This window comes from Protobothrops mucrosquamatus, unplaced genomic scaffold (assembly GCF_001527695.2).
Source record: "Protobothrops mucrosquamatus isolate PMUCROS unplaced genomic scaffold, P.Mucros_1.0 scaffold10, whole genome shotgun sequence".
Taxonomy (NCBI): Eukaryota; Metazoa; Chordata; class Lepidosauria; order Squamata; family Viperidae; genus Protobothrops; species Protobothrops mucrosquamatus.
This window is the reverse complement of record NW_015386397.1, coordinates 4,566,034-4,592,595: the sequence shown is the minus strand read 5'-3', so window position 1 is coordinate 4,592,595 and position 26,562 is coordinate 4,566,034. Positions and strand designations below refer to the sequence as shown.

The following is a 26,562-nucleotide window of genomic DNA, read 5'->3' as shown; positions in this document are numbered from 1 at the left end:
GAAGCAACTCCTCCTCTTCGCCAATGACCAGCTGCAACTGCATCTCTTCTCTGGCCCGTTCGACCAGCTGGTTTCTGCTCACTGGCTGCAGCTGTGTCTCTCCTTCTGCCTGTACAGCCAGCTTTCGTCCAGTTGCTCTTTGCAGATTCCACCACTATCCTCCACACCATCTCACCTTGACTATCTGCTCCTGACCCAGAACACCTGACCCAGAGCCTCTTGACATTACCCATCGTTCCTCTCTGATGTCCTCAGAGCTGGCCCTTCCACATTGTCTGAGCGGGCATCTGAGGGAGTCATTACACTCTCTTTGGCAACAGATAATGAATTCATTATCCACTGAGTTCTTCCCAAGAACCTATAATGTCATAACATATTGGCATAGTATATGTGTGGACCAAGCAGTGTAGCTTTTGAAATTGACAGATGGAAATTTTATCAATGGGCAGATTTGGATGGCAGTGCCATCCAAAATTGTTTGGTGTGGCTGACTTGGTGTTTCCATGCATAAACATACCAAGGAGTTTTACAACTTTATTTAAGCACTGCTAGCCCCTAATATTATTCCCCGGATCCCATTCACAAGAAATGCCAAGTCCCAATGAATCTGAGTCAGAACAGCCAAGGTATAAAGTCAAAAGGAAGTACAAAGTTTGAGCGCAAGCTATAAGTCCACAAATCCACACAAAAAAGTCCAAAGTCCATAAACAGTAACTAAAGTCAAAGTGCAAGTCTAGAATCTAAGCACCAAAATCCAAGGTCCAGTCACAAGTTCAAAAATCAAGGGACAGGTCGAGAATCAGGAAAACATGAAGTCAGAGCACATACAGCAGGGAAGCAAATAGACCAGTTGGCTCCAATGTTACTTTGCTTCTAATGCTGGGTCAAATAGCTGCCAACTGGTGCAGTTCATTAGGAGGGACCAGACTTGCGAGCAGCTACACTGATCTCCGTTGTGCCTCCCTCGGTTCAGCCCTATGCATCCTGGGATATGGGAAGGTTGCAATTTTTCCTCATCCCCACTAATCAACTGCAGATGCACCTCTTCTCCATCTATTGCTTCTGTCTGGGTCATCCAAGCCTCCTGGCTGCAAGAGCTATCTCTTCTCTCGTCTATTCAGCCAGGCTCTTGTCTGGTTGCTCCTCTGACAGCCCTGGCCACTAATCTGCCTGTTACTTATTGCCTCCTTGTTCAGAGTCCATGCCCCATTCCGAAGTCCCTGAAGTCATCTCTTTCTTGTCATCTGAGCCAGCATCTGGGGAAACCATTATAGTAGCATTCAGTGTGCTGAGAACTGGAATGACCATGGATAGTTTATTCCATAATCTTTCAACTTCAATTTTCAGATCTTGATACTTTGTGATCTTCCTCAATTCTTTGTTTTCTACTCCACTATCCCCTGATATTGCCACATCAATTATCCACACTTTCTTCTTTTTAAGCACATTTAAATCTGGGGCATTATAAGCCAGGACATCACTTTGTATATATGATATATATGTCACTTTGTGATGCATCACAATGAGTAACTTCACTGAGTAAATTCATAAAGTTCCTATGGCCCTTATATACCATAATAATTAGGATCTCACTTAGTTAATACCTCTTGCCTATACTAATTGGGATACTCCCGGCCCTGGCCAATAAATAACTACACCTGGAACACACAGCCACTATAGTAGACATGTCAAACTCGCGACGTCACGTGATGTCGCACAACGTATCAGGACGGTTTTGCCATTGCCGGCAATGGGGTGGGCGCAACTTCCAGATGATGCATCCGGGCCGCGGGCCGGCAGTTTGACACCCCTGCACTATAGCAATATAGAGTTAAGTTACAGAAATCCAAAATATCCCAACTTACCATCCCAAAGTACGTCATGCTGCTGCTCTTTAAGAATACACACTTGCTCAGATGCACACTTTTGGTTTCAGAATGAGTAACAGCAAATTAGCCCATTTGTCATTCCCCACCTTCCCATGTTCTTGCAGTTCTTCAGGAAACTGTTCCTAGCAAAGTTAATGAAGTCAAAGTCCAACAAACTCAATATCTAGTCCAAGACATGAGGAAATCAGCACAGAGTCAATGGGATCATCGCACAATAAAGTCAATGCAAGTCCATAGGTTGAAAGCATGAGGAAGACATGGGGCTGGCAACAGACATGGGGCCCTTGGGAGGGCCTTTGAGAGGGGCCCTGCCTGTACTGTGGGGCAGGTCATTTGGCAGACAAAACAGAAGTCATGTGAGGGTCCCCAGGTCCAAATCCCCTCTCCTCCAGCATTCTCAGGCTGGCCCTTGGCCCAGCTTGAGCAAGTTGAGAGGCCACCAGAGCTGCCAAGAACAAGCCCCAGCAAACTGAAGAAAGCTGCAGGTTGGGGTTGGTTCTTTTTCCTGGGGCATTAACCCTTGAGCACCACAGAAATAAGTTGGGCCTGGCAATAGCCATTTATTCTCAGCCATTGCCTCAGTGCCCTTGGCAATGTCCTTTACTTAAACAAATCAGTTATTGGACTAAGTGGAGGAGGATCTGCAATTGTTACCGCCACCTTTTCAGGCATAGCCAGTCTGTTCTGGAACAGAGTGAGTAGAGGACAAGAAAGAACCAGAGTGGCCTCCTTCCAATAAAGTGACTGCGTGATTAATGGAAATCAGCAGCACAGTACATTTCAAGTTTGAGACCTGAAAAGTTTCAGAGAAACAGCACAGCATTAAGGAGTGAAGTCAGGATGAAGTCAACAGACTGAAAGAAGTTAAAAGCATGCACAAAGGACAGATTGTGTTGTAACCTTGTGTCAGAATCTTTACTCTCTAAACGCTAAGCTAAATAGGTGTTGACCGGTCTGCCTCATTGGGAGGGATGTGGCTGTCTCCTCATAAGTAGACTCGCCAACCTCTGTTGTGCCTCCCTCTGCTCGGCTCTGCACGACCTAAGTTCTGCTGGGGAAGCAACTCTTCCTCTTCGCCACTGGCCAGTTGCAGCTGCGTTTCTTCTCCAGACTGTATGGCCAGTTGGTTGTACTAACTGGCTGCAGCCAAGCCTCTCCTTCTGCCTGTGCAGCCGGCTGTTTGTCCAGTAACTCACTCTCAGATCCCCTTGATGTTCTAGGCACCACTTTGCCTTGACCATCCACTCCTGACACAGAGCCTTCCAGGTCCCCCGATGCTCCCTACTGTCCCTCCCTGATGTCCTTGGAGCCCGCTCTTCCTCAAATTCATGCCGGTGTCCAAAGGAGCCATCACATTCTCCTTAGCAGCCACTGAATTCAATATCCACTGAGTTCTTCCCAAAAACCTTTAGATGTCATAATGTATTGGCGTAGTATATGTGTGGACCAAGCACTATAGCTTTTGTAATTGAGAGATGGACTTTTAAATGCTGTCCAAGATTTTTTGGTATAGCATTATATGATGCTGATAACCATTGGGACTGCTATGGCCAGTTTATGCCATAATCTTTCAACTTCAATTTTCACATCTTGATACTTTGAGATCTTCGCCAGTTCTTTGTCTTCTCCTCCTTCACACTGTTTTCTTTTCAAATACAGTTAAATCTAGAGTATTACAAGATTTTATCACTTTGTATTCAGAAATTCCTCAATATTTTAACCTGCACATTTTCAACTACTTTTTCAACTGTATGTTTCCACTGATTTTTTGTTACTGGTGATGATGATTTTTAAAAATGTTCCAGTGAATTAATTTGGAAACTGTGTTATGTCATTATTTATTTATCAGTTTGTGTGATTTTTTTGAATTAGCTAAGTGTATGGTTATTGTTTCTTTTGCTTCTTTCCACAATCTGCACTTTGATGATTTTTCAATTCTGGCCTTGGTTGCATTCATTAGAATTGCTTGATTCGAGCAGCCAAAATCTAGCCTTCAGTTCCTTTTTTTAAAGTTCCAAATGTATTATTAATGTGCTAAGTATTATTATTCTGGACTATCTATATTTTAAACAATGAAAATGCAAGACTCTACAATTCTTACTAGCATTCTTGACAATCTTTACAATGCACCTCTTTTTTCTGCTGGCAGTAGCACCAGGCAGACTCCTCACCTCTTTCAGAACCTCCACATCCTTTCCTAAATAGCCAAATCTTACAGTTGAATCACCAATCACAAGATGGCTTCTCTTTTTAGATCTCCTTCCCTTACCAAAGACAACTTGTTCCTCACGGACCATAACAAGTCCAAGACATGCGGAAGTCTGCATAGAGTCAATGGGATCATGGCACAACAAAGTCAATACAAGTCCATAGGTTGAAAGCATGAGAAAGACAGCACTGAGTCCAGGAGTCAAGGCATAATGAAGGCATGATGAAGTCAAGGCATGATGAAGAAATAGGTCCAGTTTCTTTTTTAAAAATTCCATTGCTTATTCATATTCTTAATGTTGTTATAGATTTAATCTTCAATTTGATTCACAGTCTGGGACTAGTAAAAACTTAACAGTTCAAGTCTTAACCAAGGACCTAAGAGCAATTAAGGTAACATCTGAATATATAGGCAGTTCTGAGAAAGATGATTTTTTGTAATGTCAGAATATTCAGGTCTAATAAGTTCAAAATTTCCATGTATCTAGGTAACCCTTTGGGTATTGTTCCAAGGGCTTCTATTACTATTGGTACAACCTTTGATTTTTTTCCTCCACAATCACTCAACTTCAATCACGATATTTTGGGATTTTTTTCTAGATGTTTTTTTTCAATTTGTACAATACTTGGTATTGCAATATCAATTAACCAGATTTTTTTTCTTTTCTACAATAGTGATGTCAGGCGTGTTGTGGGCCAGATGTCTGTTTCGATTCGAAAGTTCCACATTGTTACTGTTTTTGTTCTAGACCAGACATGTCAAACTGCCGGCCCATGGGCCGGATGCATCATACTGAAACCACGCCCACCCCATTGGCAGCAATGGGGAAAAAGTTGTGATAGGTCGCACAATGTCACGTGACATCACAAGTTTGACATGCCTGTTCTAGACTATCTACCCTTTGAATAATGAAAATACAAGACTCTACAATGGATACAATGAGTGGATAGTCAAGAAAGGATTTTATAGTGTCTGACATATCTGTACATATGTATGGATTCCATTCTCACTCTTGATCTTTAGTCAAACATTGAATCAAGTTCTAACATTTTACTCTTTTTGTAAGGATCTGTGCATAAACTCTGAAGCTCAATACTTTGTTCAATAAACAGATAACCAAACTGACTTCAGCAATGTTAGTTTAGAATTCTGTATTCTGTATAAGTTCTTATATTTCTCTATAGTTTTCAAACAATCTGATGAAACAATGGGTTTTTGAAATCCACAAAAGGAAAAAAGGTTTCCAGAAAAATTGCCATTGCCATTGCCATATAAAGTGTGTATGATCATTCTGACTTTCAGTGTAAAAATATGTCTGGTAATATATAGCCCTCTTGACTTTCCACATTTTCATTCAATTCAGTTCAATTGCATTCCAAAGGCTGCATGGATATCTGTGGGAAGTGGAATAATGGGAGACATATGGCAACAGAACTATATTAAATTGCATTTTTGCTTACTACATCAGGGTACAATGGTCAGAGAGAGTATATCATGACACCACAAAATTTTATTTGGCTATTTTCATGTAATGATTTGCATCAAACATCAATGGTGTCTTGAGCAAATTCCTCTGTGGAAAACTTTTCAGAAGTGTGCTTATACAACCACTAGGGGGAGACCTGCTGTTGAGAAATTGCCTGAGAATTTTGGAGAAATCATCCAATTTTCATGATGGGTATTATCTTTTGTGATTAAATTCTGAATCTGTCGGATTTGGGGAAAAGCCAATTTGGTGTAGTGGTTAAGGCACAAGTCTAGAAACCAGAAGACTGTGAGTTCTAGTTCCACCTTAAGCATGAAAGCCAGCTGAGTCACTGGTTCAGTCACTCACTCTCGGCCCAACCTACCTCACAGAGTTGCTGTTCTGATGAAAACAGGAGAAGTATTAGATATTGTTTTATAAATAACTCAAGGTGGTAAACATAACAGCAAGATAAAAAACTAAGAAATAATGAATAAATAAAATGTGTCAAATGACTAGTGCTATCATTATTACCAGAACCAAATTAAAGGATGATTTATAAGCTCATTGAGTAGACAGGCTAGACTGTGTCAGGAAGTTTAATTTGACTCCATAACTATTTTTAGAGTTCTTGTAAAGAAAACAGATTGCCTGCCATGGGGAATGTCCTTGTTCCCTACCATCCAAATCTTTAACAGCAGGAAAGGGGAATGGAAAAAATACCAAATTCTTAAAGTCACACAAATGAGAGTACAGTGAATAATTGACATGTCCAATGAGGAGAATGTGAAAAGAGGAGCCAAATTTGTGATTAACAAAATAGGCGTTGTATTAGTTCTCTCCCTCAAATCCAGCCCAAAATAAACAGTTAGTTTGGCAGATCCAATTTAATAGTTACTTGTGAAGTTAGTAGACAATCAATAACTATGTGGGGAAATCAGTCATTTTATCCCATGTGATAAAAACATTTGGAGGATGTGGGAAAGTAAGATGAGGAAAGCAAAAGGATGCAGCCAGCAGATTCTAAATAATGTGAAGTGGAATCAACCTGGATCCATATTTAGCAAGCAGTTCATTTTAGTTTTGAGTAAAAGAAAGGACTGTACTTTTCTCCAAAGCAATTACATTACACTGCCAGAGAAGACAATGGAGAAGATGACTAAGAAGCTTTTTTATCTTCTTCTGCAAGCCCTAGCTACCATCTTCTAAGGCAGGGGTTCCTAAACCTTTTGCCATCAAATCTCTCTTAGTGTAATCTTAATGTATACAATTCCCCTAAAAACGCAGACACTCAAATGAACACAAATAAACCATAAAAACAATATAGTGAAACTTGGGAAAACACTGATATATCGTAACAATGCACCGAGAGGTACTTCATAACTCGCACGAACTCTGCTCACAACCTCTCCAAGAGACGTAGTCCTCACTTTGGAAATCCTGCTTTAAGGCCAACATGCTTTGCTGCAATCTGGCAGTCATGAGAATATTTGCAGGCCAGGTACGAGAGCTTACAATCCTCTGACAGCATTTGAGATAAGGAGAATAAAGAAAGAAAATGGCAGAATCAAGGACTATGATCTTAGGCCTAACAAGTTTTTTTTTCCCCATGTGGTTTCACCCATCTAATTGACGGAATCAGTTATATCTGTTCCTTGCTTCCAATGCTATGAAGTTCACAGGATGGTACTGGTATCTATAACTGATCTGTAAGAGGAAAGATGGTGGGAACAACTCACCAGTTCTGTATGAGGCTGATAACCTGTGAATATGTTTTCCCAATGATGCTTTCACCATTCACTTTAACCAAACGGTCTCCTGCAAAAAAGATAGGAAACTGAGAAAGCATAACCTTGTTACATCCATTGTATCTTGCACTGAAGGCAAAGAAGAGAGAAGAGAAAGCATATTTTTGCCAAACCATTTTTATTATTTATTTATTCATTCATTTAACTTATATGCCACCTATCTTGTCTAGCGGCAACTCTAGTTGGCAAATAACTGTATAAACAAGATAAAACATTAAAATATTAATATTACTATTAATATTAATATTCACAAAGATGGCAAAGAAGGGAGCAAGGTACAAACTATTTTAAAAAAACTTTGAATTCAGATGATCTGCAGTAGGAAAAGTAGCACTTCAAAAATAGCATAACTTGAAAATACAACAGATGCTTTTTTGAATAAAGTAATTGCTTTTTAAAAATGTGTTATTTTAATTTGTAAGAAGAACAAAAATTAAAAGGTAAAAAAACACAAACCAAACAGAAAAAAGAAAAAAGAAGGAAACAACAAAAACATATCATTGATATAGGAAATCATTCCAGCCAATTTTTAAATACATTGTTAAAACTTGAACAGATGGAATATTGATCAGTTTTTCCATTACATTGATGGAGGCAATTTATAAATAGAAAACAGGTTACATTCAATTCAAATTTGTAAATGTGGAATCACCTCTTTCTAAAAGAATATGAGTGCAAGAGAAATTGCTGTGCCTCAGGATGATAACTCTGCAGTTCCTCATACAATGATAATAAACCTATAGAGAAGATCAGCTATAAATGGTTTCTTTTTTGCCTAAAGTCTCATTTAAAATGGAAACTGTTTAGGAGCTTTAATTAATATTGAAGACTATAAGCTTATTCTGGAAAAAGCTGGTATCTTCAAACAGAACCTGATAGATGGGTAAGAAAGCTGAGATTCCACACTATTTCGTGATTTGTGTAGAGAAATAAAGAATCATAGGGAACAATGTTTTTATGCTCCATCACAAAATTAAAAACAAAAATTAACAAAACCTAGCATACTTTCCAGCCATGATATTTTTATCTTTTACAGAGATATAATCCTCTTAAATTAAATATCCACTGCTCCTTTAATTATTTCCTGGCATCTGAAACATTAATCAGAGGCAGTGGAGAGTTCTTTCTCAGATTTACTTCACAGCTTCTCCTTGAGTTTTAAAGTACCAATACTTTTCTCTCTCAAGCAAAAAGAGAAGCTGGGGTAATCCAATTATGTGAACTGGGAATATCTGTAACGTGCATAAATGGATGCATATTCTCTCTGAATTCTCTTGCCCAACAAAATAATTACATTCACAATAGCATCAGAGTTATGTCCAGGTTTCTGAGGCTACTCCAGTATACAGTAAAACCAAAATTGGGAGAGATGTGTATATAGCAGTAACATGGAGCAATTTCCATATCTGTTCAGTGCTCATTTTAGCTTACTAATATAAAGACCCGCAAATGGCCCAGCATGAGAAAACAGGAGGAAAAAAACCAAATGAGAATTGCTTCTTCAAACTTCTACATAACGTTATGTTATACAAAATTCTTAAGTGGGTCAATAAGAGGATCCTAGTGCATTAGTTAACTTCCCAAGAGGTAAATGTAGCCATGCATAAGATTTAACTTCTTCTACTGTCCCAAGTATCTTGGGAACTGCTGATGTGAGGTTGACTAATCCTTAACTCTTACAAAATCGAGATATCCAGGGAAAAGGAACCACATCAGATATTCCACCTCTATATCTGGTTTGGTTTTTACTCTTCAGGAAGAGAAATAGAAAAGTGGGGGGGAAAACGCTTGAAAATTTTCAATAGCATGTGGAATTTTTCTTTTTCTTTCTGCTTCAGTTTGGGAAAAAAGAAAAGGATGTGGTGCAGGAGGTAACAGCTAGGAAGATTGGTTGTTTCAACACAGATCCAACCATCCCCATGTACTGTTAGTTAGTTACTGACAGGGAAGAGGGGAAAGGGGTTGATCATGTCATTAGAATACTGACATACAGCTGTAATAATGACATTCATGTCTTACCTGTCTGGAGACCCGCCTGGTGTGCTGGCCCCTCTTCCTTTACATTTTTGACAAAGATGGTGTCCATGGGTTCCAGCCGGTTCCGTGGAGGAGCTATATGTTGATGATTAAATATATATATATATAGTACCAGGAGTTTTGATACCTCTCTTATTTATTTGTATGTTCTATGATAAAACCATGCAGAATTCTGAGACCTGAATTATTGTTTGGCAGGCTGTCTGTGAGATTAGTTGAAATGGGAAGTTTATACAAAACTATTCCAACATTCCCTGAAAAATAGTCTTGTGGTATTACAAAATCCATGGACAGAAAGAAAAAGAGGACAAATAAGAACAAGGTAGATGGATTTAATTGCAGCATCAGTGGAAGACCTGAATAACCATACTGAATGTGGATAATCCAGGAGAAAATCTATTTATATGTTCACTAGAGGTGATATCAATGTAATGGCACATTATCATCATCATACAATTCAAAAATATGCACAGCAGTCTTCCATGACTACCACAACACTGCCCTGATTTAACTATTCCAACAATGCTCAGTGCCTACTTCTTAAAGGAAGCATCCAGAAAAGCCAAAATATTTTTATGAAAGACAGAAAAAATGCATTTCTGATGGCATCAAGTCTGCTCAATTTAAAATTCTGCTTCAAGGCATTGGAATCGCATCTTGTCTTTCAAATGGGAAAGCGAACAAAGTCTACCATGGTTAATTAAAACTTAACTGACTTCACACTGATCCTCTTACTGATCCTTTAAATAAATACTGAGATTGCCCCTCAATCTTCAGCCCCTGGATCTCCTGTCAGTCTTTTAAAAGACTTAACAGATTTAACTACAAACTCTCCATCAAATGAATCCTTTCTCAGATTTTCCCAACCAGTATGAACATTGCTGAGAATCCTGGAGCTATAGTCCACATTAGAAGGTGCCTAAATTAGGGAAGGTTAGATTCACTTTGGAAAAGAAGGCTTATCAATCTAGATATATAATATATATTATACGATATTATATATTTGGTTCAAAGTCTTCCAAACAAACCACACATTTTTTTTCTTTTTACTCAGATATATGCAAGGGCAATTCAACTATAATTTTAACATGGACAAAGGCGTTTGTAATTGTTTTGACTTCCGTCTTACAATGGTTTGGGAGGTCCATGGGTTTTGATCTATGAAAAAAATTATATTGTCAAACACTACCTAACCATTTTTAGTGGATCACTTTTTGGCAACATAAATAAATGCAATCCACAAAAGGAATATTATATGTGTAGTGCTACCCCCAAAAGGGCTGCAAAGTCCAGCTTCCTTTGTCCCTTTCTCCCCTATAACTTGGGGTCTTTTGGCTCAAAGTCACTGATCTAGTGTCTCAGGATTTCTTGTTCTGATCATTCGCCCAGTCACCTTTACTCGCCTGGCTCAGTTCACCTCCATAGTATTCCTGGTGTATCTAGTATCCCCTCTGGTCATTGCTCACTTTTGCTCGGTTAGTTTAACGCGCTCTCACTCTCGCTCTCTCAGCATTGTTCCCTTTCTTTCTCTTTGGATTGACTTCACTCTTACTCCCTCTCCCCCCCTCTATCCGGCCCCTACTGCCTCCCATGCAGCCCCACTAAACAGGGACCAGGCAGTGGGGTGGGGTGGTGACAGGATAAACACTTATCCCCCTATCCCTTCTTTCCTCCCCTCCTCCTCCTCTGTTTGCTTTTCCACATCTCTGCTGTCTCTTTTCCCTCAGGCTGCTTCTCTCTCTTCTTTGCTCTGTCTAACTCTTTTTCCATCTTTCCTTCTTCCCTTCTTTGTTCTTCCCCTCGCCATGTGTCTCCTTGGCTTTTTATCCCCCTTTTCCCCTGGGCCACTCTTTCCTCTCTAATTTCCAGCGGGTCTCTGTGATGTGCCTTGAGGTGATTCAGAGCCCCAGGTTGCCCGCGCTACTCAGCAGGATTCTGGGACTCTCTCCGCTGCCCAGCTGATTGTGACCATCGGGGCTGCTCTTTTCCACTGCCCAGTTGATCGTGCCCATACTCCCCTCACCCAAATTTCTTTGGTCCCCCAAAGAGCAGTTTACTAACAGCCTATATGTACATTATATGTCTCTTGCTGGTGAGATGATGTTAATCCTACAGCATTTCCTATCAATGGGTCTATGGGTGTGTTGGGGGATGGACCTGGCATGCCTTTCCCCATGGGCTCATTGGGCTGCAATTGTGCTTCTGAAGTCTCCCTGGCGGTGAATGCTGCCTCTTCTGTCCTGTAGCCAAAAGAGTCATGTGTCAGTCTCTGCAGGGGATGAATCACTCTTTTTGGTCTCAATTCTCTAGGCTCAGCCAGGGTGGAAAGGACTCTCTCTGGGGATGTGGCAGGCTTAGGTATCTCTGGGGTGGTCTCTTCTCCTGTGGTTCTGGCTATTGCATGGAATGCTCACTGGCCTGCCTTACTGGTTCCCCAAGGATGTCCTCCTGTTCCTGCATGTGGGGCATAAATTCAGGTTCCTGCATGTGGGGCATAAATTCAGGTGAGTCCACTTCAAAGAGCTCAAGTGGCAATAACCAGTTCATACAGCTCTCCTCCTGATCCCTCTCTTTCTCCAGCACAGAAGAAGGCAGTGTGTATGGGTCACTGGACCTGTCCTCTCTGTGCAGAGTTCCACAGGTGGTAATGTATGCTGCTGGGGCACACGTACTGCCTCATTCAGTGGTAGGAGATGGTTTAGCTACCACATCTTAGTGGCCCCTTCTGAGCAGATCCTGTACACTGTAGCCCAGCCAGTTTCTCACAGACAATGTAGGGTTGGGAGCTCCACCAATCAGCTAATTTATGTTTCCCTGGGATGTCCAGATTCCTCAATAGCACTCGATCACCTAGCTGCAAGTCCCAGATTCTCACCTTCAAGTCATGGTTCCTTTTGTTCCTGCAGTCTCAGATCTCTGAGATAGACTGTGCCCTCCTGTATACAGTTTTCAGATTCCTCCTCAACTTGTCCACATAATTTCAGTGTGAGGCCAATGATATCTGGACTAATGAAACTCCAAATGCTAAGTCTACTGGCAATCAGGCTTCCCTTCCAAACATCAGCTGGTAGGGAGAGTATCCAGTAGTATCATTTTCCGTACTTTTGAATGTTTACCCCACGACATAAATGTTTCAACTCCAGTGCTGCTTCTGCTCTGCAGTCAATATTCCTAATATATCAAGGACAGTATAGTTAAACTTATCAGGCTGCAGATCCCCTTGGGGATAGTAGGCAATGGTGCATGACTTCCAGATGCCCAACAAGTTGAGCAATTGTTTGATTAGCTGACTCTCAAAGTCTCTGCCTTGATCAGAGTATATTTGCTGGGGCAGCTCATAATGAACAAAACATTTCTCCACCAGAACCTTGGTTACCGTGACTGCCCATTGGTCTTTCATTGGGAATGTTTGTGGGTAACAAGTGAAGTGGTCTGTCACCATTAATACATTCCCCTGCCCATTGGTATTGGGTTCTATATACAGAAAGTCAAAGAAGACTAACTCCATGGGTCTTTGGAGCTAGTGACCCATTGGAGCAACCCTCGAAGATAGGGCCTTTTGCCAAATGCAGCATATATAGGACCTACAGTGGCCCTCGACTTCCGCTTTCATACATGGCCAACAGAACTGATCCCTCAATAGTTTGAAGATTCTCTCTGGCCCTAAATGTCCATGGTCATTGTGTAATGCAGTTAGTACTGCATCTCTATGTTTCTCCAGGAGGAACAGCTGCCACTTTTCCTCGAGACCACTGGAGGGGCCTCCCTTATAAACCACCCTATTCCAAAGCTGGAGCCAGTCCCATTCTTTAAGCAGCAGCCAGGCTGTCTTCAGGGAGTTGGTCAGCAAGACCTCCCAACGACCACTCTGCAGAGCCCTCAAGGTCAGCTCACAGAGAATATATTTGCCCTGATCCCTGCTCAAATTCTTCTTGATTAATATTGGCAGCCCCCCTCATCTGCCTGGGATTGCAGTATAACTTGGGGACACTTGCAGTTGTGACCCCAACGGCCTCCGCTCCCATTGCTCGTCTAACCCAGTGTTTAATCTCTCAATATAAGGCTTGTATAGCACCTAATCCAGTCTTTGCCAGTAGCCTTAGTGCCATGAGGCCTTCTCGATAAGGCATCTACATCTTATTTCCCTACTCCGGGCTGGTGTTTTAGGCTGAAATGGAATCCAGACAAAGAGGCTAACCTGTCCTGTGGTATCAAGCTTAGACGTTGTGAAGAGATATGTCAATGGGTTGTTGTCAATCTTGACCTCGAACTCTGCCCCATATAAATAATCTTTCAGCTTATCCACCAGCCCATTTCAATGCCAGGAAATCTAGTTTATGGGTGGGGTAATTCTTCTCAGCTGGGACAAGGCCTCTGCTGACATAGACAACCAGCCTACACTATCCATCATGTTCCTAATATAACATCCCTCCAAGGCTGTCCCAGCTAGCATTAACATGTAGTTTGTAGGTTGATTTGGGTCTGCATAAGCCAAGACGGAAGTGTCAGTCAGGTTTCTCTTCAATTGGTCGAAAGCCTGTTCACACTGCTTTGTCCGCTCTGCTTGAATGGACTCCCAGGACTTACAGACTGTTAGATATATCTTCTGTTTCCTCATTCCTCAACAGATCATTAAGGGGGCTGGCTGTCTTTGCAAACTCGTCAACAAACATTCGATAGTATAGCAAAACCCGAGAAATGATCGTAGGTCAGCCACATTTTGAGGTCTGGGCCAGGAGGTGATGGCCGCAAGCTTCGTGGGGCTAATTGCTATCCCTTCTGCAGGGACAAAGTGACCAAGATATGTGACATAGTTGGAAGAATTGGCATTTCTCTAGGGATAGCTTCAACTCTTTTTCATGGAGCCCGGGCAAAACCTTCTCCAGGCACTCCTCATGTTGTTCAAGGATCTTACCAAAGACAATGATATTGTCTAGATATATTAACACCTCTATCAGATTCATGTCTCCCACTGTCCGCTCCATAAGTTGCTGAAAGGTCGCTGGGGCCCCTGATAATCCTTGAGGCATCCGATTAAACTCATAGAACCCCAAAGGGCAGATGAAAGCAGTTTTGTCTCTATCATACATAGGGATTTGATGGTAGCCACTTCTCAGATCAAGCACACTAACCACTTGCCCCCGATAAGCAATGTAGGGCATCTTCAATCCAAGGGGTAGGTACTGATCTGAAACGGTCCTTCAATTGAGGGTACAGTAATCTATGCACATTCTCAGGGACCCATTTTTCTTCTGGGCTACCACTATGGGGGAGGCATAGGAGCTCTGAGATTCTCAGATGATCTCGGTCCTCTTCAGCTCTGCTAGGTACTCTGTGAGGTCATCTACATCGACGTCACTTGAAGGAATCTGCCAATACCTCTTTCAGAATGGCTTATCTTCTTGTAGACAGATTCAATGTTGAGTGCTCCTAGTGCACCCCACATCAAATTCATCCTTCAAAAACAGGTGTCACCACTTCCAAAGTTGGTCTCTAGCCCTCTCCAGCCATTCTGGGGCAAGCTATGCATTCTTTGGGTAGAATCGACCTGTTCAAATCTCACCTTCAACCCCTTCTGCTATCTCAGGCAGTACAATGGGGGTGGCCGAGCTCATCTGTCCCAACAACATCCGGTCCTTCAACCTCACAGGGAAGTTGGTAAGATCCACCTTCTATCCTGACACAAGACCATCATGGAGACCACCTCTGAAATTGCCTCCAATACAATGTTCTGTCTTCTGGGGTCCGATTCAAGGGTAAGATACAGCTCAGACTGGTCCCAGTCCAATCTGACAGATGCCTGCAGACATGCCACCTCTCCCGATTATAGTACTCTCCTCACATGGTCCATTTTCCACAGCCGTCCCACACCTTCCATGTGAGCCTGTTGCTCTCGTACCAAGTGTAGGTATACTGTCTGCAGTGCAAGATAAATGTCCTCTATCACTTGTCTGCTGGGACAATCAGAGTGTCTGACTAAGTTAGTGTTTCTCCCTACCATCAGAGAGTCCTGGCTAGCTCCCGGAAGGCGGGTACAGAGAATAGTCAGAGTGTCAAAGGTTTAAAATATCCAACAATTGGGGGGGGGGAAAAATGTTAGCTAGATGGGTAGATACCCATCATAAGGGAATCTCTCAGTTCCAATGCCCCAAATCTCCAAATCACCAAACTTTTGTATGGGCATATGCTTTAGGTGCCTATCATAGATATCCCAGTACAGTAACATCACTTACAGACCCAAGTCCAAGAGGCCCCTTGTGTAAGTGCCCTCCACTTGTACCGGCACCATTGGGGAGGCTGTTCGGGGATATCAGTGGTGAGGGACACAGCATCTGGTCTAATAGTCCATGCTTAGGTGCTCCTGGGACTCTCTAGAGGCTGCTGCTGGACCCTTGTTGCTTTGTCCTTGGCAAGCCCTTTTGTATGTGAGCCCCTCACTAAACGAAGTACTTTCATCCCTCCTGTCACTGAGGTGGTTTTTGGTGAAATTCCACTCATGAAGAGAGACACCCATAGCTGTACTTGGCTACCCCTTTGGCTGAAGCTAGCTAGCATAGCCAGGCACCTAGTTGATCTCTGTGATTTCCTGACTGGGCCAGGTTTTGTGGTTTGGGTGGCTTTGTGCAAATACTCTGTAGTGCCCTGTGCCCCCACAGTTGTAGCAGATCATCTGCCTCACTGGCTTCTCAGCTGGAGTAAAAGAGCTGCAAAATTCCATCTCCCTCTGTCCCTTTCTCCTTGGGGTCTTTCAGCTCAAAGTCACTAATCTAGTGTCTCAGGATCTCTTGTTCTGATCATTTGCCCAGTCACCTCTACTTGCCCAGCTCAGTTCACCTCCACAGTCCTCCTGGTGTGTCTGTTGCCCCCTCTAGTCACTGGCTCACTCTCTCACTGCTCTCTCTCTAGGTTAGCTTCATTTTCTCCCTCTCTCTGGGTCAACGTTGTCCCTTTCTCTCTCTTTGGATTGACTTCATTCTTGCTCTCTCTCCCCCCCTTTATCTGGTCCCTACTGCCTCCCATGCAGCCCCACTAAACAGGGACCCGGCAGCGGGTGGTGACAGGGTAAGGTGATAAATGGTTACCCCCTCTCCCTTCTCTCCTCATCTCTTCCTCCTCCATTTGCTTTTCCCCATCTCCACTGACTCTTTCCCCTCACACTGCTTCTCTCTCTTCTTCACTGTCTCACGCTCTCTCCATCTCTCCTTCTTTGCTTCTTGTTCTTCCCCATGCCACACATCTCCTTCCCTTTTTATCCCCCCTTTCCCCTGGGCCGCCCCTTCCCCCTAATTTCCAGTAGGTCTCTGTGAGGTGCCATGCGGCAATTGGGAGCCCCGAGTCACCCACGCAACTCAGCAGGAGCTCCACGACTCCCTCCACTGCCCAGCTGATCACACCCATTGGAGCTGCTCTCCTCCGCCACCAGCTGATCGCACCGGTTGGCACTGTTCTCCCTGACACCCCTGATACCCCTGATACATGGTAATTGGACATCAAGTTTTATAGTTTCCTTACATTCTACACATTAAAAACAAGAGTCCTGAGTGGAGGGTGGTAAGGATTTTTTTGCCAAAAATGTGTGGTTCTTGCTCCAGATTGAGATCCTCTGTGTATACATAGTCCTGCTTTCTTGTAGCCCTTGAAGGTTACTGCAGAAGACTAATGTACCCTTCCAGGTAAAAATATACCTTTCACTGCATTGGATCATTTATAAGGATGATGGTCTTTGTTTGCATATCAAGAATTTGATTTGTGACATTAAAGTGGTTTTACAAATTGGAAGAGCTTAATGCATGATTTAACTGGTCTTGACTAGGCTCAAAAGTAAAGCAGGGTTGAGCCTGCATAATATATGGATGGAAGTTATAGGGAATTTTAGGTAAGCTAGACTGGGAAATCAAAAACATCCCTGAGGCAGCAATGGCAAAGCACTTCTGTAGTGTTGCCGATAAAATTATGCAGATGCATCCATGAGATCACCAGAGGTCAAGCCTGACTCATAAGAGATTTTATGTTTTTATTCATTCAAGCACAAAGAGTGTGATGTAAATCAATCCTAACTTGTCTTCAGCAGGAAGGAGAAAGGGAGGGAAAACAAACATAACAAAAATTAATTAGAATGCATGGGTGAATTAAAACATCCAATGCATTGCATTAAAAATAATGTGGAAATAGGGTAAGCATAGGGAAAGAAAGGGAACTAATGAGAAGGAAATAATCCTTAAAAGAAGGCAAGTGTCAGTAGAGCCACCCATACAGAATCTTACCAGTGAGGCTTGCTTTTCCTGCACTGAGGGGAAAGGTAAGACGCAGGGAACAACCAATAAGAGTCTGCAGTGGTTGTGGTGTGGACTGAGCACCAACCCAACTCTATTGCCAAAACTCCACAATAAAATTTTTAAATTGACTTCAGGAACAGAAGTAGCATAAGAAAAGCAGCAGGTGTGCACTTTCTCCCTTAATACCTTGATGGACATTAAAGGTTCTGTTTAGCACCTGTCCTAATGAATGATCAGAGAAATACAGCAACATACCTGTTCTGTTTCCATTTTCTTCTTCCTGGAAAACAGAAAAAAAAGATGTTAAAACACACATACCACATAGATCATACACAAATGATCAAGGGAAGAGTCTTTTATCATTTTATTTTTATTTTATTTTATTTTTTGTAAAATTGTTCTCCTGAAGTTTCCTTCCCTCTCCAAAATATTTAACCTTACACTGGACAGAAGAGTGGATGAAATAGTTTGAGTAACTAATCCTAAAAGAAAAACAACTAGTAATGGAAAGTTAAGCCTACTAACTATTGGGTTTTGTTTTGTTTTTAAGAAAAATCACAAAATTCCATGCACTGCTAAATTATGTTGCTTGGGCCTTAGATGTGCTGATAAAAAGATATATAGGTTTGCCTCATATTTTTAGCTAATATTTGATAAGATTTATAATACAATCCAATTGTATGTGCATCTAACAGGCATTTCCCATAGATCAAAAAGTCATAAATGATACAACGGATTGAAATTATTATTCATAATTACTGTTGCTGCAACAGTAATTATTGTTACTTGTTACTATTTACAATCAATATTAATATAACAAAACATTTCTATATAAAATGATGTTTTCAGAAAACTTTGTTAATTCTTTTTTTTTTAATCCAGAGTAGTGAAGAGCTGGAAAATTGTCTTCTGCCATTTTGGTTATAAGATGGACACAACTACCCTAACTCAAGACAAAAGACTGGGGACAAACATAAGAACTTCAAGTTTTATTGTTAATATGTTCAGGTGATGGAGCTGTTACTGGATGGTTGGCAGACTTGTGTATGTGTGTATTTTGCAAACTAATAAAGAAACTGAACTATTTTTTTTCTCAACTGAAGCCAATATGCAAGAGTAAACTCCTTCTTTCTAAATAGAATGGCACCTCATAGTATGTCTAAGTGCCAGTTCCAGGCAAAGGATTATAGTTCCAATTTATTTATTTGTTTGATTGATTGTTCAATTTCTATGGCTGCCCATCTCAGTCTATGACTCTAGGTGTCTCACAATTCAAAAACATCCAAATTAAATATATATAGGAGCAAGATACTTAGCCATTTAGCAATATAGCCAAGAACGGGGCCCTTAACTCATTCAGCCCCAGGCTCAGGAACATAGCCAGGTTTTAGGGCTTTACGGAAAGGTAAGAGGGCTGGAGCCATTCTAATACTCATGCTGGTATACAATTCTAACGTATATATTACTGACAGCAAATAATTGTTTACTGTATATGCCATTTTCACTTATATAAATATTTTTGTTAATATATGTAATACGCATCCCAATTTTTTAAAATCAATACATAAATATTTTGATTTAAGAACAGTGCAAAATTTACAGAATGTAGTCAGTAGTAAAGATACCTATTTAGTTTTGAACTGCTATAATACAAATGCCATTAATATTATTGTGGAAACAAGGGAACCTGAGATACTGTGGAAGCTTAACACCATGCATGTCATCAGTACTGCCTACAGGCAAGAGAGGAACTTTCAAATGCTGCCTTATGTTGTCTCGCTTCTGCACCTGTTGTACTCTAGTAAGTTTACCAGGTGATGGGTCCTTTTATTAGAACTGAGCAGCCACGAGTTCATACTGGCTAGCCTATTACATTCCAAAACTAAATCTTATGTTCAGAAAGAATTGAAAAGATACCCTGTGCTGTTAACAAAGTGTCTTCATTATACTGGGTTTAATCCAGTCTAGTCATGCTGAAAGCAAATTAATCTTAACTGAAAGCCAATTGATTTAGATGAATCTCCTGTATATATAATTAGTTTGATTGCAATCTGATGGAACTGATACACCATATTAACACTTTTTTCAGTCATACTGCACTTTTTATTTCGTTTTAACCTCTGAAATCAGTTGAATAATAATACACCCTCCCTTAACAACTTTTAGTATTACCTGTGTTTGGCTATTATAAAATGAAGAATCCACATAATTTTGTTCTCAACTTATGAACACAATTGGGACTCAACTTATGAACACAATTGGGACTAGAATTTCCATTGCTAAGCACGATAATTGTTAAGTGAATCATGCCCAATTTTATCTTTTGGCAACACTTATTAAATAAATCACTGCAGTTTTTAAGTGAATCACATGGTAATTAAGCAAGTCTAACTTTCTCTATTGACTTTGCTTGTCAGAACCGAGCTGGAAAGTCATAAATGCCAATCACATGACCCAGGAATGCTGCAAACATCATAAAGAAATACATGCTGGTTGCCAAGTGCCCAAATTTTGGACAAGTGACTGGTGGGATGATGGGATGGTTATAAGTGTGAGGATTTGTTATAAGTCACCTTTTGCATTGCTGTTGTAACTTCAAACTGTCACTAAATGAATGATTGTAAGTCAAGGCAATTCTTGATGTATAGCTGCAAAATTGTTATTTTTCTTTTTTAAACTGAGAATAACTGATCCCATTCACGTTTCTGTGTGCAACAACATACGTTTTTTGGAACTGCATAATTTCTTTATCATTAACTTAGCTATGTAAAAAGATAGTGACTAATGTTCAATCACTGAAACATTTATTTATAGATTTTATGGAAAGATTATTTTAAATGTGATCACCCATCAATTTATATACTTAATAAAGCATTCATTGGCTTCCCTGATTTGTACTGTTGACATGAACAGGTATGCAGTTATAACTAAAAACAAATTTTAGAATCATTACTATGTATGTAATTTATAAGATCCACATCAGCATTTGAAGTTATGATATAAGTCAATTATCTACATACTGATTCCTCATCTTACTTTATCTCAAAGCTTCTGTAAATGAAATATTTTCAATCTACTACAGAATTCTAGCCTCTCTGCTATCATATGTTCTTTTCAAAAGCTGATTTAATTTGTTCGACAGCCCAAGATATTCAAATCCAGCCAAAGACGAGCACTTTTAAGGCATATGTTGGCTTACATTTTCTCATTTAAACAGAATAGTTCTCATTGTCTTGTACCTTCGCTCTTTTCCCCACGTTTGAGCCACAACTAGCTTAGAATGATTCCTTAATTAATAATTACTTGATCAATTATATTTGTTGTTTTTCATAAATAACATCCCATTTTCAGCTTCTATACTGCAATCTTCTATCCCATATGCAAACGTTGGCCAACTTTGCTTTTAAGTTATCAAATAGGCTAACCATAAAATAAATATAATTCAAATCAGCCTTAAAATAGAATAGCTAACCACAGCAAACAGATATCATATCCAGAAAAACTCAACATCATCCTGTAAAGGAAAAAATCTGTTCCCCCAAACTTATTTCAGTTTTCCTCCCACCACCCAAATCGGCAGAAAAACAATGTGCATGTACAGTGTGTACAATTAAAGCCAAGGACAAGAGGAAGAAAGGAAGGAAAATATAAAAGCTACCCACCCATCACAGTTAGTGCTTTTGGAGAGAAGAGTTCAGAGTACAATGGTTTTCTTAGTACAATGCTGGATAAGAATGACAAAGAAGCAAATCTCTTTTCTGTACTTTGAACAGTTAGAAAATAACTGTTCCAGCTGTTACACAAAAATGTTTCTATGAAGGCTTGAATTTCCCATTAAACATCACTGTTATTACAAAAGAAAACTATGATCCATATCCTGTTCCTCAATATTTAAGTCAAAAGGACATTGGCCAGGTGGACTAAACCTCCCTGGGATGTATTGCCAACTCTGTTATTGCAGCAATAGTACTGTGCAAATCACCTAGTGTTATGATATTTTCGAGCGAAAAGGCCAGTTCCTGAGTCACTGAACAGGCATTTAAACATCCTCCTAACCATTTGATTAATTAATTAGATTTAGAGATAATTGGTTCAGTTTACCTTATAATACAGAGTTGAATTTCTCAAGCCAATACACAAGAAAAAAAATCAGCTATACTTCAATAATCCAAACCCAAGACGATGGAGCATTCCCTTTCCTAAGTTACATTTTTTCAAAAAAGGGAAATGGGATGGCAGTTTCCAGAGACAATAATGTCTTCTCTCTCCTGCTCATTTGTTCCAAGGGCTCATCCATATGAACACAGTGACAATTGGAAACTATAAGTAAGAGGTATTCATAGAAAATTGTTACATTTATGGCATATCTAATTTAATGTTGTATTATTCTGAATATTTTTTTCTTGTAGCACAGTATAAATTAAATTTCTAAAGCTTCTGTTTGAGAACTAATTTGAAATGGAAAAGACTTTGATTTCAAATCTTAATATCATCATATTTCCTTGACTATCTCAAAAGGCTATAGCACCTTCTTTTATTCCTAACTCAATGTCTTTGTCAACTCACATCACAACATAAGATTCTTAAGAACAGGCCTTTCAGCCAACATATATTCAATATATAGCAATGCAGACCTGAAGATGCTAAATATAGCCATGTTTATAGTATCTGATTGGTTCTAGTGAGGCAGAAATTGAGTTTTTCGGGTGATAGGGATAGGCTAAGCAACAATTCTCTGTTTTCCCAGAGGATGCAGAGAACTATTGCCATCTAAATTGTATGCACTTGTTTAACAGCAAATTTGATAGGAAAAGAGATTTTGCAAAAGAGAATTTTCCCTTCTCCCCTATACAATGTACCATTGCTCATATCATCTGGGGAAGCACACTCCTTTCTGAAGTACAATTCCTTCAGGCATGGGAGCAAGATTGGCACAGAATGATTGAGGGGGTGTGAGGATGATGAACCACTCATACTCCCATTCCAAACCTTATTCCTATTTATCATCTTCTCCCCTCCTTGATTTTTGTGGAATTCCTCACCACTTTAAAACTTTGTTGACTTTTCTTTTTAGTCATCACAAAAATTATTAACATCCATGAAGTGTACTAGTTTTCTGTAAATACATAAGCTTTGCTATAATTAAGTCAAAATATGTGTAACTGAAATCATTGCATAATCTCTCCTTGCTTACCCACCCTTGTCTCTAATTTATCTGGAATTTCTTTTCAACTAAAGATTTTAAACTTGTAGAGATAGAGACCAGTCATACCTGTTCTTTCTAAATATATACCAATAACACTATATTAATTAGCATATGCAGACATTGTAGTGGCATTCTTAGAAGTGATGGGCATAGACAATCTGTCTGTTCACATAATTACTTGAGTTTTAATGAGTTTTAAGACCATTTAAGGAATATTTGAATGTTTTCCCCAAAACGCAAAATATGATGGTAGTCCAAGGGAAAGTCCTCCATTAATTCTATCATAAATCCCTTTTTCACAACAAAAAATGCTTCAAAAGAAGAACAGAGGCAGGAAAACCTCATATCACTTGCAAAGATAAGATAGGATAGGATAGGATAGGATTGACATATTGGCACGGCAAGGGACTATGACGATTGGATGCACGGAAGAGCAGACCAGACTTACAAACTCCAGGAAAGGACATCGAACTAACATAACCAACAATGCTGACACAGCGGAGAGATTGTGAGCTAGAACAACAGCACTGCATGTGGGGGATACACCTAAGCAATACAGTCAGGCAGGAGAATAGTCAGGTGGCGACGTCAAACGACCGTGCTCTGCAAGACGAATGTTCTAGGTGGGCGGGGCATGCGGGGCAGAGCAGTAAAATTAAAACGGATGTTGGTTAGCACAGCAGAAACAAGATTGATGCAGCCAATTGTAGGTGCGCGGGGGATGGACAGACCTATGATATGCTCATTGTCTAAAACTTAAGCTTCCCAAAGACTATAAGGATGAGCATTCCCAGATCCTGGCTTATACTTTGACAACGTCAGCAGCTGCTGACAAAAGCTTAGTTCTTAATAAATTTTATAGTCTCAGAGATCAACGTTTTTAGTAGTTTTTTCTATTATACATATACATATATACATATACACATATATACATTTTTATATACATACATACACACACACACACATTAATCACTGTTCATTTTGAATACATAGCGGAAAATGGAAGCTTGAGAGTTCACAAGGTTGATGCTATATGGAACAAAACTGTGACTGAAGCTGGATGTTTTGCTTCGGATACCACGAAGCCTCCCCCTAGAAGGTAACAAGGAAAACAGGTTGTGATGAGGATGTATAGCAACCCAGGCAATCCTGTGGACCCTGCTCAAGCATCGCTTATATGTCATGTCCTAGATAGAAGGAAGTGAATTGCCAATAATCTTTTCTGCCATCCTTACCACTCTCTGCACTGCCTTCCTATCTGAAACAGTGATGCTTCTAAATCAGTCAGAAATGCAATATGACATGATGCTCTCAAATGTTCCTCTGTAGAAAGTGGTAAGGACAGGGGGAAGGAAGATGAGTTTTTGTCATGCGATGCAGAAAATGCAGGCACTCTTGGGCCCACTTCACCAGTGTCTCACTGTTGAGTGACTAAGCTAGTCTACTCGTTAGCTGCACACCCAGAAACTTGATGCTGCTAACCACCTTCACAGGAGAATCATTAATACACAGATGGTGTAGGATAAGGCTCTGTGCAGAACTCACTGACAAATCTGGTAAACCATTTTTTTAATGCCTTTTAGCTCTAAGGTCTGATTCAAAAGTTATTCCAATCATATTGGATGCTTATTTAGATCTTAGAAAGGATGTCTCTACTATTGCCAAAACATCTTTTACATTCAAACCTTTTTCATTAAAGCACATTTTCAGAAACGAAGGGAAGCAAAACAGGTGGCTCTAGGAAGAAGCTATTTCAAACCAGAGAGAACCGATAGAAATCTGGAAGTTAGCTGAAGGTTAAGCAGTCTTTTGCCTTCCTGTCTATAAGCCTACTTGTGAATTCCGACACCATCACTAATTATTTGATTGAACAGAAGGAGATCATCTAATTCTGCAATTTGTGTCTAATAGCATTCACCCCGTTTGAATCATAGAAAGGGAAACCCAGAAACAGAAATCCCATGTCATTTGCCAATAATATCTGGCTACACTGGAAGAACTGAAAGTGAGAATAAGCATCTGTAAGAGGAAGGGAAGTGATGGAGCAATGCAGCTCTGTTCCTAATATATTTCCCCCATCATTGCAGCTGTTGCAAATCTATGGCACTAGTTTTAGAATGGTGTAGCATGAGAGTGGGATGCTATCAGATAGTGCATTGCAAAATCTGATTCAGATTATAAAATCTTCAACAAAGTCTTTAATTTATGAAACAACACTGAAGACTCAGGGTCCCATAATACATGGCTTTTCAACCAGTGGTACGGGTACCACCTGTGGTACATTGGCACCTGGCAGGTGGTACGCGACCATCCTAGAAAAATGAAGCGGGGGAGGGGAATGAGCTGAACTGGTGGCAGCACCACACAAGCCTGAGCGAGAGATGGCTGGAGCTGCAGGGCTGTCAGGGCTCAGCGGAAGCGCCAAGATCAGTGTCGCTTTCCAGCTGATCGGCACTTCTTCGGCTGGAGCTCGGCGCTGATCCTGGTGCTTCTGCTGAGCCCTGAAGAAGCACCGATCAGCTGGAATGTTGCAGCATCTCCAGGGTCTTGTGATTTATATTCTGATGCTTGGCAATTGATTCATATTTATGACGGTCACAGTGTCCCAGGGTCATGTGAAGTGACCAAAACCTGCTGCAACCACCCAACAGACGGGGGGAATAAAAACCAAACACACCCCACCCCACCCCCGCTGCCAATCCTCAACAGAAATGCTCACAACAATGAAAACCTCGGACAGGAGGAAGAGCACCGGGCGGGCAGGCAGGTATCTTGCTCAGCTGTGGCTTGGGGCACTTTTTTCAGTGCCATTGTAACTTCAAACAGTCACTAAGGGAACTGTTGTAAGTCGAGGACTACCTGTACTTTATCACTTTTTTCCTTTTTTTTTTTTTTTTTGGTCATCATGTTTTTGACACCTTGCTAGGCGACTGGTGGTACTCGGATGTTGCCATATCCTAAAAGTGGTACAATGGGTGAAAAGGTTGAAAAGCCCTGCCATAATATACTTAAGCAGACTCCAGGCTGTCACCAAGGTAAAGGAGACTGTGCTACGAGATCTTCTCTTTGCTGATGACTGTGCCCTTAATGCAGGATCGGAGCAGGAAATGCAAGCCAGCGTGGACAAATTTGCAGCCGCTTGTGACAACTTTGGCCTCTTCATCAACACGAAGAAAACTGAAGTGATGTACCAGCCAGCTCCAAAAGCCCAATACCAAGAGCCTACCATCACAGTGAAGGGACAAAAGCTGCAAGCAGTGGACCAATTTACGTATCTTGGTAGTACCCTCTCCCGCGCAGTGACAATTGACATCGAGGTCAACTGTAGAATTGCCAAGGCAAGTTCTGCATTTGGCAGACTGCGAACTAATGTGTGGGACCGCCATGGAATAAGCCTTGCTACTAAGCTTAAAGTTTACCAGGCAGCAGTGCTAACTACCCTGTTGTATGCTAGTGAGACCTGGACAGTGTATAGGAGGCACGTTAGGCAACTGAATTACTTCCACATGACTTGCCTTCGTAGAATTCTGAGGATCCGGTGGCAGGATAAGATACCAGATACAGATGTCCTCTCCAGAGCAGGCCTATCATCAGTTTACACTCTGTTGATGAAAGCCCAGATGCGCTGGGCAGGCCACGTTGTAAGGATGCCAGACCATCGCATCCCTAAAC

At 40.8% G+C, this 26,562-nt stretch overlaps 1 protein-coding gene across 1 annotated transcript in view; it reads right to left on the bottom strand.

Annotated features, from left to right (window-relative positions):
* The window catches only part of ARHGAP23 (Rho GTPase activating protein 23), a 75,017-nt gene extending 65,533 nt beyond the window's left edge, over positions 1–9,484 (bottom strand). The window contains exons 1-2 of the mRNA XM_029283060.1: positions 9,391–9,484; positions 7,303–7,381 (exon numbers count right to left, since the gene is read on the bottom strand). Coding sequence (XP_029138893.1) covers positions 7,303–7,381; positions 9,391–9,457 — 146 coding nt within the window. The 5' untranslated portion in view covers positions 9,458–9,484. The remainder of the gene's footprint in view (positions 1–7,302; positions 7,382–9,390) is intronic.
* Between the last annotated feature and the right edge of the window lie 17,078 nt (positions 9,485–26,562).